The following is a 15056-nucleotide window of genomic DNA, read 5'->3' on the forward strand; positions in this document are numbered from 1 at the left end:
ATCTATTGGAAACTATTAGAATTTTATGGCCAAATTAGCATATAAACTCTTACAAATAAAAACATTAACTTCTGTTTAAAGAAAGGTCCATTAAAGGGATAAACTACTACAATACAAATCCCTGGACACACGGGCAAAGAACTATAAAACAACACTAACAAATCGCCAAACTACATCAAAAAATATTAAATAAAAAACAAATTGGCAAACAAAATACCATAAAAAAAAAAAGATGAATTTCCATCCATCCATCCATCCATCTTCTACCGCTTACTCCTTCTTCAGGGTTGCGGGGGAACGTGGAGCCTATCCCAGGGAGCATCGGGCACAAGGTGGACAGGGTGCCATTCCATCGCAGGGCACAATCACATACACACTCACACACCCATTCATACACTACGGACACTTTAGACATGCCAATCAACCTACCATGCTTGTCTTTGGACTGGGGGAGGAAACCAGAGTACCCGGAGGAAACCCCCGCAGCACGGGGAGAACATGCAAACTCCGCACACACAGGGCCACGGTGGGAATCGAACCCCGGACTCCCTCGAGGTGTGAGGCGAACGTGCTAACCACTAAGCCACCGTGCGCCCCACTGATGAATTTATAAACTTTAAAAAAATAAAAAATAAAAATGGGCAAACTATTGTTAAAAAACAAAACAAAAAACACCAAAACTGCCAATTATTTGCCAAGTTACCATAAAGACAAACTACTGTATAAAGCAAACACATTTTACTACCATAATACAACTACGAAATTTGAACTGAAAGAAATTACTGTATAAAAATACATTAAAAAAAAGTACCATAAACATTAATACATTGGCAATACACAATAACAACCAAAAAATATCTAACAAAATGACATATAAAGCACAATAGTACAAAGACAAAAGTGGCATAAAAAAAATTAACAAACGTGTAAACTACAGTACAGTAGTAAAGTAAAGATAAAAAAAAAACAACATTAGAAAACAAACAAACTACGATTAAAAAAACAAAACAACAAAAAAACCCTGCACAAAACTAGAAGGTTTGACGAAAAGGACAAGATATCAAACAGTCAAACTTCCATAAACATCTTAATAAATGGACGACTTATGATTACGCTAACAAATGGACCGACTTCAATACCATACAAACAAATTGTTTTGTTTTTATTTGACTTATTTTGCCAAACAGACAGACAAAGACCTCATATGAAAATACAAATATCTGCAAACTACTACAAATCAAGCACATGGTTATACTACCATAAAACACTTGCAAGCTACTACTTAAAAATATGCCAACAAATTGCCAAACCACCCTTAAAAAAAAGAATAATAATAAGGAAAGACAGAAACTACCTGTTGGCTAGCGCTGTGCTAAACTACCATAAAGACAGTAACAAAAGGGAAAACAAACATTTCTGTCTCATCAGTTTGCAAATACTGACATAAGCCGTTTGTTTATCTCTTGTATAGGAGATTGAACAGAAATACGTTTTATAAACAATTTCTTTCTTTCTTTTTTCGTTGACACCACCTGACATGTCTTAATTTACTTTTCTTTTTAAAATAAATTAAATGTCACTTGGAGAAAGTCAAGGAGAAAGTCAATCACACACACTTTACTAGGTCACCTCATTTTCGACTCTGTCTGTGTGTGAGGGTGTGTGTGTGTGTGTGTGTGTATTCCCTTGTGCACATGTGGCCTGTGGCCTTCTGGCACTTTCCATTCGGGACTCAGATTGCCACCAGTCAGTGTATGTGTGTGTGTGTGTGTGTGTGTTCTCAGCACTTTTCCTGCGTTGAGTCCGCAAAAAAAGAGAAAAGTTTGTGTTTGCACAAAATTTGACCTTACAGCAAAAAATACTACACACACACACACCTCCACAACTGCAACTTAATCACATTCTTAAGAAAAAAAAAAAAAAAAAAAAAGAGAGAAACTGGAATAAATGTAAAACCTAGGGTGCTGCATTCATGCATATGCAAATATGCAAATAGACAGACTATTAGCATATACGTGAATTTCCTCACAATCTTTATATTTATCCTGATTTTCATCATCACTACTTGGTGATTATCCTAAAAGCACTTTGGAATCTTTCGAATGTTACGAAAGTCCATTTTAAACGCTTCGTTCTCACATAATCGTAACCTACAGACAACAGAAATGACGTAGATCTGATTCGCTCTGAAATGAACGTTTTGGCGGAACCCCGAGTTGAAATCTAAAAGCTCGGCTTAAAGCTTTTACCTCACAGGTGATTCTAGACTCCTTATTGCAATTCCGGAACCCATGTTGTGGTTCTGTTATTGTGTAGAATCGTCCAGAATCATCAGTGTGGCTCTAGTTCTAGAGGAACATCATTGTGTTCCCAAGTGCTGTGTGCCGGTTCTTCCTTTTATTCTAGAATCCTCCGAATGTGATTTGAGAATCCTCATTGTGGTTCAAGATCCGTCCGAATCCACGAACATCGAATTGCTGAATCTTCCAGATTGGCCCCAAAATTTAATTTAACATGGTTCTAGAGTCTTAACGGCAGTTGTAGAACCGTTATTATGGAAAGTTTTTCCTGTGTGGAAATATATATTTACCTCAGAATCCTATCAATTGAAACCAGCTGTGTGGGTTCTAGAATCAGTGCAGGATCCTTATTGTTGCAGAATCGCCATAGTTCTTTCAATACAGTTCTAAAAACCTTTAACAATCCTTTCTGAAGCTCTAGAATCCTCAAGTGGTTCTAGAATCCTCTCGATTTTGATCTTCATCAATGCACTTCTATCATTATCACGAGTTTTGAATCCTTTCAGGAGGGCTCTAGAACCCTCAGTGGAGGTTCTTGAATCTTTTGTGTGCGTTCTAGAATCCTCACTTCAGCTTTGAGATGCTTGTTGTGGTTCTAGGACTCCCAAACGAGCAGATTGCTTTCAGCGCACTGCTAAACATGATTCTAGAAGGTTTTTCCTAGAAGGATCGGTGAAGATTTTAGAATCCTCAGTGTGGTTCTAGAATAATCGAGAATTTCATTGCTGTCAGCGCAGGTGTCTAGAATGCTCATTGCAGGTTCTTGAATCCTGTGGGTGTGTTCCAGAATGCTTGTTGTGGTTCTAGGACTCCCATAATCCCATATGAGCAGGTTGCTTTCACTACTAGAACCTACACGTGAAGGTTTTAGATGCCTGATTGTGTTTCCGGATTCCATGGTGTAGTTTTGGATCCTCTGCAATCTCATTATTGTCAGTTCTAGATTGTTCTCAAAATCATCTGTGTGTTCTAGAATCCTTGCTTCATTTTTGTGAGGCTTGATGTGGATCAAGGATCCCCATAATTCTATGAGAGCACATTACTTACAATACGATTCTAGAACCTATCTGTGAAGGTGTTAGAATCCTTAAATGTTCTGGAACCTTTGGTATGGTTCTAGAATAATCTGGAATTTGATTGTCATCAGTGCAGGTTCCTAGAATTCTAGAAGGCTCATTGCACATTCTTGAATCTTTTGTGTGTGTTCTAGAATCCTCACTTGAGCTTTGAGATGCTTGTTGTGGTTCTAGGACTCCCACAATCCTGTATGTGCAAACTTCTTTCACTACTAGAACCTACATGTGAAGGTTTTAGAAGCCCCATTGTGTTTCCGGATTCCATGGTGTGGATCTAGAATCCTCTGGAATCCGATTATTCTCAGTGCAGTTCTAGAGTGTGTGTTCTAGAATCCTTGCTTCATTTTTCTGAGGCTTGATGTGGATCAAGGATCCCCATAATCCTGTGAGAGCAGATTACTTTCAATACGATTCTAGAACCACTGAAGGTGTAAGAATGCTTGTTGTGTGGTAGGTTCTAGAATAATCTGGAATCTGATTGTTGTCAGTGCAGTTCTAGAGTCTGCTGTGGGATTCTGGAATGCCCATCGCAGGTTCCTGAATCCCATGCGTGCGTTCTCAGATCAGCGCCTCGTTTTTGAGATGCTTGTTGCGGTTCTAGGAGCCCCACGATCCTGTAGTAGCAGATTGCTTTCAGTACAGTCCTAGAACCTTTCTGTGAAGGTTTTGGGAATACTCAGTGTGGTTCTTGATTTCTTGGTGTGGTTCCAGAATCCTCTGGAATCTGATTATTCTAGAATTCTCTGTACGTGTTCTACAAATCATTACAATCATTTCCTGGTCATGGCTCATGGCTGTGTCCCAAATCACTAAACTACACACAGTAGAACAAGTAGACTACAGTGTATAGTACAGTAGGAGGTAGTTTGAGACACAGGCCATGGCTAATGCAGTGTTAGCTCAGCTAGCTAAGCCTTTAGCAAGCATCCCAAAGCTTTCTTATGACTGCTTATGGTTGTGTTCCAAACCGCCATGCTACTATACGACATATACAGTGATGACGTATTGTTTACGACACTCACTCATTTCCCCTATATTCTACCGTAAATCTCTCTCTTTCTCTCTCTCACACACACACACACTTCTTTGTTTCTAAGTATTTTGCAGCTTTGTTTCATTTCATTTTTGCTGATGCAGAGAGAAAAAAGCCTAATTATTATTATATGAATTATTCATTGCTTTATTATTCATTCCCCACAATCCACTTTGATATTGAGTTAGACATTAATATCGGTTATGGCTGTATATGATTTGATCTGCATTTACATCACAGTTAAAGTGTGTTATGAAGGATGGTAGAAGGATTTTATTCGACGTGATGAGCAGACATGCCTTACAACGTTTCTTTTTTTTTTAATGAAAAGAAAAAAATATATATAAATACAAATAAAAAAGGATTGCATATCTGGGTTTTGTTACGCTCTCTTGTATACAGATCAGTAATGAAAAGATGAGTAAAAAATAAATAAATAAATAAAAAAACAAACATTTTGTATTAATGAAATGTGTGTGTGTGATTTTTTGGAGTATGCTGTCTGTATCAAAGATGAGAAGTGAAAGAAAGGAGGAGGCAAAAGGGACAGAATAGACCGGACAGGATGCTGAAGTTTGGAGGCGGAGTTAACGCATGCCGACCATTAAGACATCATCGGAAGGCAGTTAAAATGAAAATTTAGAAACATTGTCGGTGCAATTGGAAAGGAAGGTTTCATAGTTTAATACTGCTGCGCTGCTTTCCAAGACGCCGCTACAGAAATTTATCCGACCAATCAGAATCCAGAAGCGCCGTTTATTTAATTTTTTTGTTTGTTTCATTTTTAAAAAACCCGAAACATTCAAATAGTGTCAGTCCAATGCAACTGTAAGTGTTTGTTAGCTCTTTATGTATCGCACTTTGAAGTGCTGTGTTTGGTGTTGTATCGATTATTTACAGCAGTTCAGTAATGGAGGTCATGAAGCTGCTCTCAATCACCCGAGTTCTGCACAATGAGCTTAACGATTACAAATATTCTTGCATTAAACACTTACTAAATCTGTGCTCAATTATTAATCATCATCACATGAATCATGAGGCATCAGCAGCAGTGCTATAACTGCCTTTATACTCTGTACTCACGATCCTGACTCGCAACGTCAGAAATGCATATTACACTGTGTTAGGAGAACTGGGAGGATAAAAAAAGAGGCGATTATTTTAGACTTACCGTACATCTAGGTATAGTGATGTAGTACAGTGGGGGGAAATAAGTTATAAGAACGCGTCAACACGTTTTTTAGTAAATATATTTCCAATGAGGTGAGGCAAGGAACCAGCTGAAATCCGTAAGTAATTATACCACCCCCTATCTGTGCAAATTAATATCAGCTGGGTTAGTAAATTGATGGTCTATAAAAAGGCTCTCCCAAGACCTTCGCAACCTTATTGCTGCAAAATATATTGATGAAATCGGATACAGACGTATTTCAAAACTTCTGAATCCTCCAGTAAGCACCATTGGGGCCGTTATCCACAAGTGGGAGCATCATCACTCCGTCATCATCCGGCCATGCGCAGGAGCCCCTCGCAAGATTTCTGACCAGGGAGTCAGAAGAATAGTCAGAAGAGTAGCCCAAGAGCCAAGGACCACTCGGAAAGAGCAGCAGGTGGCAGGTGAGGCAGCAGGTGCTGCCTCACCTGCCAGAAAGAGGCAGCAGGTGCCAACGCCACAGAGAAACCAATAAGCAATGCACTCCACTGCTCACGCTCACCATGCAAGACTCCATTAATAAAGAAAACGCATGTCGAAGCTCGCTTAAAGTTTGCTACAACTCATTTGGACAAGCCTATGAAATACTGGGAGAGTGTAGTCTGGTCAGACGAGAGCAAAACTGAACTTTTTGTCTGTCACACTACACACCATGTTTGGAGAAGAAATGGCACTGCACATCACCCTTAAAACACTATACCAACAGTAAAGTTTGGAGGTAGAAGCATCATGGTGTGGGACTGTTTTTCATCACATGGTACTGGCAGACTTCATATAATTGAAGGATTTATGAACGGAGCCCTTTACCGGGAGATTCTTGAGAAGAATCTGCTGCCATCCACCAGGATGATGAAGATGAGACGTGGGTGGATTTCCAGCAGGACAAAGCACACAGCAAAGGAAACTCAATTGGTTTCAGAGAAAAAAAATGAAGGTGTTAGAATGGCCCAGTCAATCACCTGACTCGAATCCAATTGAACAAGATTTAAAGACAATATGTTTAGAAGAATGGACCAAAATCACACCTGAATACTGCGGAACATTAATTTCTTCATAAAGGAAGTGTCTTGAAGCCGTCATTACAAACAAAGGCTTCTCCACTAAGTATTAAATACACTTCAGTTAGTGTGTTCAATACTCCACCCCCCCCCCCACTGTAACTAATAAATATTTATGGACTTTAATGTTGTAAATTCTTTATATTTCCAGATTTCTTGAGTTAATTCTGATGTCTGGTGAAAATTTCATGTGAATAGCCTCATCGGAAATATATTTACTGAAAAAAAAAAAATGGTGACGCATTCGATAATTATTTCCCCCACTCTAACTAATAAATAAATAAACAAACAAACTAAAAATGCCAAAACTCAATTTTAAAGTTTAAAATGGTCTTTTAATAGATAATCCAAAAATAAACATTAGAATAAGACTGTTGAAAAAGAAAAAGACTTGAAATAAGTAGGCTTAATAATCTCAGACTTTTACAGTGTTACTATAAATAAATGCTATATAATCTCATTACGGTCCTTCTTCTTGGCTGCCTGTGCATATTAAAGGAGAAAATATCATTCAAGAAAACTAATGGAAGTGCAAATTTGTTTTTAAAATTGAATTTTTGTTCAGTGTTTTGGGGTTACAAGACCTGGTGAGGTTTTATTTTTAACATTTAAAATAATTCTGCTCAATTCATCCTGTGACACAGACAAGCCAGAGTGCAATGTTCATTTTACCCTTAAATAAGCCATGTGCCCTTTTAACAACAACAAAAAATTAAGCTATCTATCTATCTATCTATCTATCTATCTATCTATCTAATATATATTATATATATATATATATATATATAAAATCATGCGAATTCATGTAGTCACTCAAATTTGTTCAGGATTTCTTTGCCATATACCGTATCCTCTCTCATTGCATGTGTTACCTTCTGGCTGATCAAATGTAGACCCCTTTAACTCCTACTATACTCCTATCATACCCAACCACCTGCGCTTTCTTTCTGCCGAGCTGTACTCATGTACTCATGCTGCCTGATGCGATGCTGCAGTTGATATGGCTCCTCTTACCCATGGATTTGCCTGATTGATTCTGATTGCTCTCCTCCCGCTTCTACTGTTCCTGCTTCTTCATCTCAAAGCTGTCTGAACCTATGATTAACCTTACTGCTGTAGATAGGCTCAGCTGGATACCTTAGAGACCAACAATTGCTATGCCTATGACTCACTGTCCCTAAAGTGGATAAACTTACCTGGAAATGGTACTGATTTCCTAAAAAGTGTGCTGTGGCTATAAAAAATATATATATATATAAATAAATAAATAAAAATACTGAAAAACCACTATAAAAAAATAAAAATAAATAAAATCACTGTGAAAGTTCATTCATAGCAAAAAAAAAAAGTGAACAAATGGACACATGCTAAGGAGAAACTGTGATTGGAATTTGGGAAAGAGAATAGGAAATACAGAGGAAATAAACTGGGGACAAAACTAGGGAAAGCATTGGAAAATCTACCTGGCAAAAATAAATAAATGGAAAAAAATGAGGAGAAAAATAGGAAATAACCTGATTATGAAATGGATAATAAAAATAAAGGGAAATGAAAACATCTAAAACACTCAACAACACCGGTGATAAAACAATGGAAAACTGCTGGAAACATATCGGGGGGAAAAAACACCACCACTGGAATATACAGTATAATGGGAAATCAATGGGGATAAAAACACTTAAAACACTTTAAAATAACAAACAAACAATTAAACCACTGGAAAACCCACAGGGATAGCACTGGGACAATATTGAAAGCGTTAAATGGCAATATCTTGCCTACTGTCTCTCTCCTTCTCTACCTCTTCACCTCAGGGTTGTTCACACACCAGTTCGTTTCCTTCCAAACTCTGCTGTTTTACAGACATCTATGTATGCATGTGTGTGCTTTTGTGTCTCTGTTCCCTCTGCATTCAGTGCACGCGCACACACACACACACAGCAGGAGAGAGTGTCTCTGTGGGCATCTCTGCTGTAACAATGAGACAATAAGAACAAGACGAGTTTTCACTCTGGATTTCCCAGCTGTACTGAACAGCACACAGTGTTTATTTTTCACAGTTGTATTTCTGTAATAATACGTTAATGTTTGACAAAAGACACAGATACAGAACAGACTTGATCAGTCATGTGCAAGAATGCATTTTAACTGAGTTTAATGGGGCTTTTCCACAAACCATAGTCTTTTGTTAAACTACAGAAGCAATTACACTGGGAATATACTGGGGGAAAACCATAGCAAAAAAATAAATAAATAAATAGTAGGAGAAACGCTGGGAAGCCAAAGGAAAAATATCTAAAACATTCAGATCAACACTGGGAAGATACTGGAAAGGTTCAAGGTGTTGACTTGGCCTCCAAATTCCCCAGATCTCAATCTGATCGAGCATCTGTGGGATGAGCTGGACAAATAAGTCCGCTCCATGGAGGCCCGACCTCACAACTTACAGGACTTAAAGGATCTGCTGCTAACGTCTTGGTGCCAGAAACCACAGCACAACTTCAGAGGTCTTGTGGAGTCTCTACGGGTCAGAGCTGTTTTGGCGGCACAAGGGGGATATACACAATATTACGCAGGTGGTTTTAATGTCATGGCTGATTGGTGTAAACTGGAACACCACTGTGGGGAAAAAACACTAGGAAACACACTGGGAATATACTTGAAAATATGGAAAGAAACACTAACAATATTGGAATATAAACTGGGAAAATATTGGGATGGCCCGGAGGAAAAGCTTTGACATCAGGGAACACTGAACAAAAATCACAGCAACGACAGGAAGCACTCAAAAGAACTAGGACAAAAACACTGGGAATATACAGGAAAATATTGAAGCATTTATTGGAATATACAGTATACTGAGAAAATACTGGGATGACACACTGGAATATACAGTAAACACCTGCAACATTGGGAAGATACACAGGAATGTATACTGGGAAAACACTGGAATACCCCTGGAGGAAACCACAGTAAAAATAGTAGCTGGAACAATATCCACAGGAATATATATATATACATACTGGGAAGTCACTGGGAAAGCATCTAAAACACATTCAGAAAAACACTGGGAAGATACTGGAAACCACTTTTAAAACTTTTTTTTTTTTAACAAGGATACCAAATTCCAGTTTGGTTGTCATTTCTCATTTAATAGTTATTTCCCCACAGGGCACATAAAGTAAGTGTCTAAGGACAACAATATTAAAACAGATGAGCCGATACAGTTTGTTTTTATTGCGAGTATTATACTTGGATAATTAAGTCAGTAACACCATTTTAGTACTTTTTTTTTTTTTTTTTTTTCTTCAAATCAGATTTGTCGACTTTAATGGGGTTTTTACTGCAGTCTGTCCTTTCAGTCTAATCAAGCTGACATTTTCATATCGACAAAACTTTTGGCGTCTCCGTCCACGGGGACAAAAACCGCTCACATAAATGTCTACAAATCAGTTACTTGGAAAAATTTTGTCCCGGGTGTATTTCGTGATCGCTGCTGCTTCCCTGAAGGAGGCCATGCTTAGGTTCCCAATAATCATCATGCTGTGAAGTTGTGCTAATTCACGTAGGGAAACACTGTGACCTTCAGGCCGTATGACTGTGTGTGTGATAAATGAGAGTGTTAGTGTGCTGAGATATTATGGATGGTTAATGTTAATGCACAATACTCGAGGGAGAGATCTCACTCTGTACCATATGGAAGTGAAATGGAAAATGATTACTCATTCTTTAAAAAATAAATAAATAAATAAATAAAACACCACATGCCAGAACGTCACTCAGATGATAAGCTTCACACATTAATGCACTTATATATATATATATATATATATATATATATATATATATATATATATATATATATATATATATATATATATATGATCAGGATATTTGTATTCAACTGCTTAATGATATAATTTACCAAAATGATTGAGAGAGGTAATGACTTCTTCCTGTTCACTTCTATGCTGATCTTTACAATTTTAATTAAACTGTCAAACCAAACATCATCAATTACTGTAACCGTTCATTCTTTTTCTTTTCTTCTTCTCTTCCAACCATCCATTCTTTCTGTCTTTACGATCATTCTTGGTTTTGTTTTTCCTCACTCAGCGCACCGTCTTCGTTTCCTGCACTTCTTTGACGTTTCCTTTCTCTTTCCTTTTCCACCATCGTTTTCTCTCCCTGTCCTTCTTTATTTCTTAACTCGCTCACATTCTCGATTTACACTCATTGTCCACTTTATTAGGAACACCTGTACGTTCATGCGGTGATCCAATCAGCCAATCATGTAGCAGCGGTGCAATGCATACAATCAGGCAGATACAGGTTAAGAGCTTCAGTTAATGTTCACGGCAAACATCAGGTTTGAGGTTGGGCTCAGTTACCATATACTTCCTCTCAGCTCGAACCAATTTGGGCATTTTCCTCTGACCTCTCGCTTCCACCCACAGAACTGTCGCTCACTCGATGTCTTTTATTTTTCACACAATTCTGTGAAAGCTCTAGAGACTCTTGTGTGTGAAAATTCCAGGAGATCAGCAGTTTCTGAAATACTCAAACCGGTCCATCTGGTACCAACAGCCATGCCACGGTTAAAGTCACAGAGATCAGATTTTTCCTCCATTCTGATGTTTGCCGTGAACTTTAACTGAAATTGTTCACCTGTATCTGCATCATTTTACGCTGCCACATGATTGGCTGTATGAACAGGGGTTCCTAATAAAGTGGAGATTAAGGGAATTTAACTTCTGTTTCGGTTTTGCTTTCTTTCTCAATATACCTGCCTTCCTTCCTTCCTTCCTTCCTTCCTTCATTCATTCCACTTTCTCTTTCATTTTCTTTCTTCAGTCCTTTTCTTTTCTTCCTTCCCTTCATTCATTTCACTTTTCCTTTCTCTTGATGACAGAATGAAGAATGGACGAATAAAAAGAAAGGATTTCGCAAAGAAGGAAGAAAACAAGAGAAAGAGAGAGAGACAATGTGAAATTTTTTTTTCAATCCTCTTCCTTCCTTCCTACCTTTCCCCCTCCCTCCATCCATTCATTAATCATTTAATGTTCCTTCCTTCGTTCTACTTTTTCTTTCATTTGCTATGTTCAGTCCTTTTCCTTCCTTCCTTCCTGCCTTCATTCATTTAACTTTTCTCTTTTTCAAAGAAAGAATGAAAGAATAAAAAGAAAGGATTTGGCAAGGAATTAAGAAAATATGAGAGAGAGAGATAGTCATATTTTTCAATCGCTTTCCTTCTTTCCCCATTCATTCATTTCATTTTCATTTCTTCCTTCCTTGTCTTTCATTCGTCTTGCCTGCCTTCCACTTTCTCTTCTTTCATTTTCTTTGTTCAATCCTTTTCCTTCATTCCTTCTTCCCTTCATTCGTTTCACCTTTCCTTTCCCTTTCAAAGAAAGAATGAAAGAATAAAAAGAAAGGATTTGGAAAGGAATGAAGAAAACAAGAGACAGAGAGAAAGAAAGAAAGAACAAACGAGAGAAAGAAGCCCGTATGAAAATTTTCAATACTTTTCCTTCCTTCCTACCTTTCCCCCTCCCTCCATACATTCATTCATCCTTTCATTTTCCTTCCTTCCTTCCTTCCTCTTTCCCTTCCTCTCTTTCACCTTTTTCCACACTTGACTTTGTGTCCTTCTTTATATGTTAACTCTCTCTGATCATTCTTTCTTGCTGTCATTTTTTCTCTCTCTCTTTTTAATTTATTCACCTTATTGGTAACCTCAATCCCTTCCTCTAAAAACTCAGCATGCTTCCTGTCGATTATGTAAAACATAAGAAAATAAGAAAGGAAGGGTTTCCTTGTCGTCCCTGCGCTTTCATTAGCCTCCGCTAATTTATTTAACGAAGCGAGCTAGAGTGAAACAGAGCCTACACCCATATTAGAGTGTATTAAGGTCACTAGTGCGCACTACTCTTTTGTTGGCGACCTTCATTTTCAGCCTAATTGTGATTGAACTTTGGCTCGGCGCTAATAGCCGAGAGGGACGAACTCCCCAGGAAGTAAAAGGGAACAAAATTAATTCTGAGATTTCAATTTTCCCTGTTCCCACTAGGGTTCAGACGCTAAATGGGTTCCAGCGCTAATGAATTTCAAAAATAAGGTGGTGACGCAGGAGGGGATCTAAAGGGCTGCGTTCCAAATACGAATGACCTTGTTCAAAAAAAAAAAAAAAATACTCTTGCTAAAACCCTTTAAGATTTTTGCCCTGTTCCAATACTGTTTCTAAGTGCGCCCTTGCTCACTTCTTCTTAACCATATTAAAACCTGTTACATTGTTTAAGCTGCTTGAGAGATCATCGGGGTTATTTCTATGTTCCCAGGGTCCTAGGTTCCCCAGATTTATGTAGCAAATAATGAACACATCACAAAGGATCCCATGTTCCCCAGTTCAATATTCTGTTAACACACACGAAGTAAACTTTTCCAAGGGTTTTATGTAGTCAGAACTATTAACTTTATTACCCATCCATCCATCTTCTATACTCTTTATCCTTTTCAGGGTCACGGGGAACCTGGAGCCTATCCCAGGGAGCATCGGGCACAAGGCGGGGTACACCCTGGACAGGGTGCCAACCCATCGCAGGGCACAATCACATACACACTCACACACTCCAGACACTTTGGACATGCCCATCAGCCTACCATACATGTCTTTGGACTGGGGGAGGAAACCAGAGTACCCGGAGGAAACCCCCGCAGCACAGGGAGAACACGCAAACTCCACACACACAGGTGGGAATCGAACCCCCGATCCTGGAGGTGTGAGGCGAACGTGCTAACCACTAAGCCACAGTGTGCCCTAACCTTATTACCTTTAAAGTTAAAAAGTTGAAAGACCAGACACATTTAGATGAATAATAACATATGATAGTTTAAAATCCATCCTTAATCCACACTTTTTGAAAGTTATGAATGCTGAACCATCATTTGTGCTGCTCTAAAAATAGCCGTTAGTCTACAGTTATACATTCATACAGTTCGATGCCATGCAGGGACATCGCTAGGCCTATTTTGCAGCCCCCCCCCCAAAAAAAAGCCCATCTCCCATCCTCACAACATTCTACTGTGAAACTATCGAGAGCATCCTGAGCAGCTGCATCACTGTCTGGTTCGGAAATTGCACCTTAACGGAACGCAAGACCCTGCAGCATATAGTGAGGACAGCTGAGAAGATCACTGGGGTCTCTCTTTCCTCCAGCATAGACATTTACACCACCCGCTGCATCCGCAAAGCCGCCAGCATTGTGGATGTCCTCACACACAATCTTCACTCTCCTGCCATCTTGGAAAAGGTCCTGAAGCATTCGGGCCCTCACGGCCAGACTGCGTAACAGCTTCTTCCCCCAAGCCATCAGACTCCTCAATACTCAGAGACTGGACTGGCGCGCACACACACGCACTGAACTGAACACCAACCCACTCCCATTGCAATATTTGCACATTCCTGCATTGACTCCATTACATCTTTTCTGCTACCGTATCTATAAAAATATCATTTAATTTCTTGTCACTATTATACACTTTACCTAGCTGCTACCGCAATAATTGCTATGTTCATATCTGGTATAAGCGAATCTGCTGAAATACTAAGTCGTAGCATGTTATGTTTACATTTCTACCATTTTTAAATTATATTGTTACTCTTTGGCGCCTATCTTTTGCACCACCTGTTATATCGGACACTTCCACACTAAAACTGTGTACTGTTCGGCGCTACACTGTCACTTACTGTACCTATTGTTCTGTTTTAGTAGTAGTGTACTGTCCTGTGTTATGTAAAGAACGTGTAGATCTTATTTAGTTCTGTGTTGTCTCATGTGGTTAGTGTGTTGTTTTATGTAGCACCGTGATCCTGGAGGAACGTTGTTTTATTTCACTGTGTACCGTACCAGCTGTATATGGTTGAAATGACAATAAAGCCACTTGAACTTGAAGTCATATTAGATCAGGCTCTAACACAAATTATGAGACAGGTATACCTTGACCAAAAATAACCCTATTTCTATAGATTTTACACCCATTGTTACTCTAAAATATACATGACTATAAAGATGTTTTGGTGGCTTTTAGAAAAATTTGGGGGAACGTATGCCCAGACCTAGGGACACCATAATCGTGTGGGGGCGGGGGGGCTGGTAGATTAGGACAATTCTAAGGGCCGTGGTCAGCCAGGGGCCCCAGCAGAACCCCATACTTTCCTGTATGATTTTGGTATTTAAATGGCCTCTTTGCACAATAATCTATTAAGAAGCACGCTATAATGAATACCCTCAGACTGTGCCAAGTGCATGTGTGTACCCCCTTAAGACGTTCGCGGATTATTCAGAAATGTGGCACTTCACAGTTGTGAGTCGTTAC

The 15056-nt window shown here is 38.8% G+C and overlaps 1 protein-coding gene across 1 annotated transcript in view; it reads right to left on the bottom strand.

The window, feature by feature from the left end:
* Positions 1-5076: 5076 nt before the first annotated feature.
* gpc5a (glypican 5a) overlaps positions 5077-15056 on the bottom strand; it is a 97368-nt gene continuing 87388 nt past the window's right edge. Inside the window, exon 9 of the mRNA XM_053615043.1 lies at positions 5077-8651. Within this exon, the coding sequence (XP_053471018.1) occupies positions 8593-8651 (59 nt within the window). The 3' untranslated portion in view covers positions 5077-8592. The remainder of the gene's footprint in view (positions 8652-15056) is intronic.

Source organism: Ictalurus furcatus, chromosome 26 (genome assembly GCF_023375685.1).
Source record: "Ictalurus furcatus strain D&B chromosome 26, Billie_1.0, whole genome shotgun sequence".
NCBI lineage: Eukaryota > Metazoa > Chordata > Actinopteri > Siluriformes > Ictaluridae > Ictalurus > Ictalurus furcatus.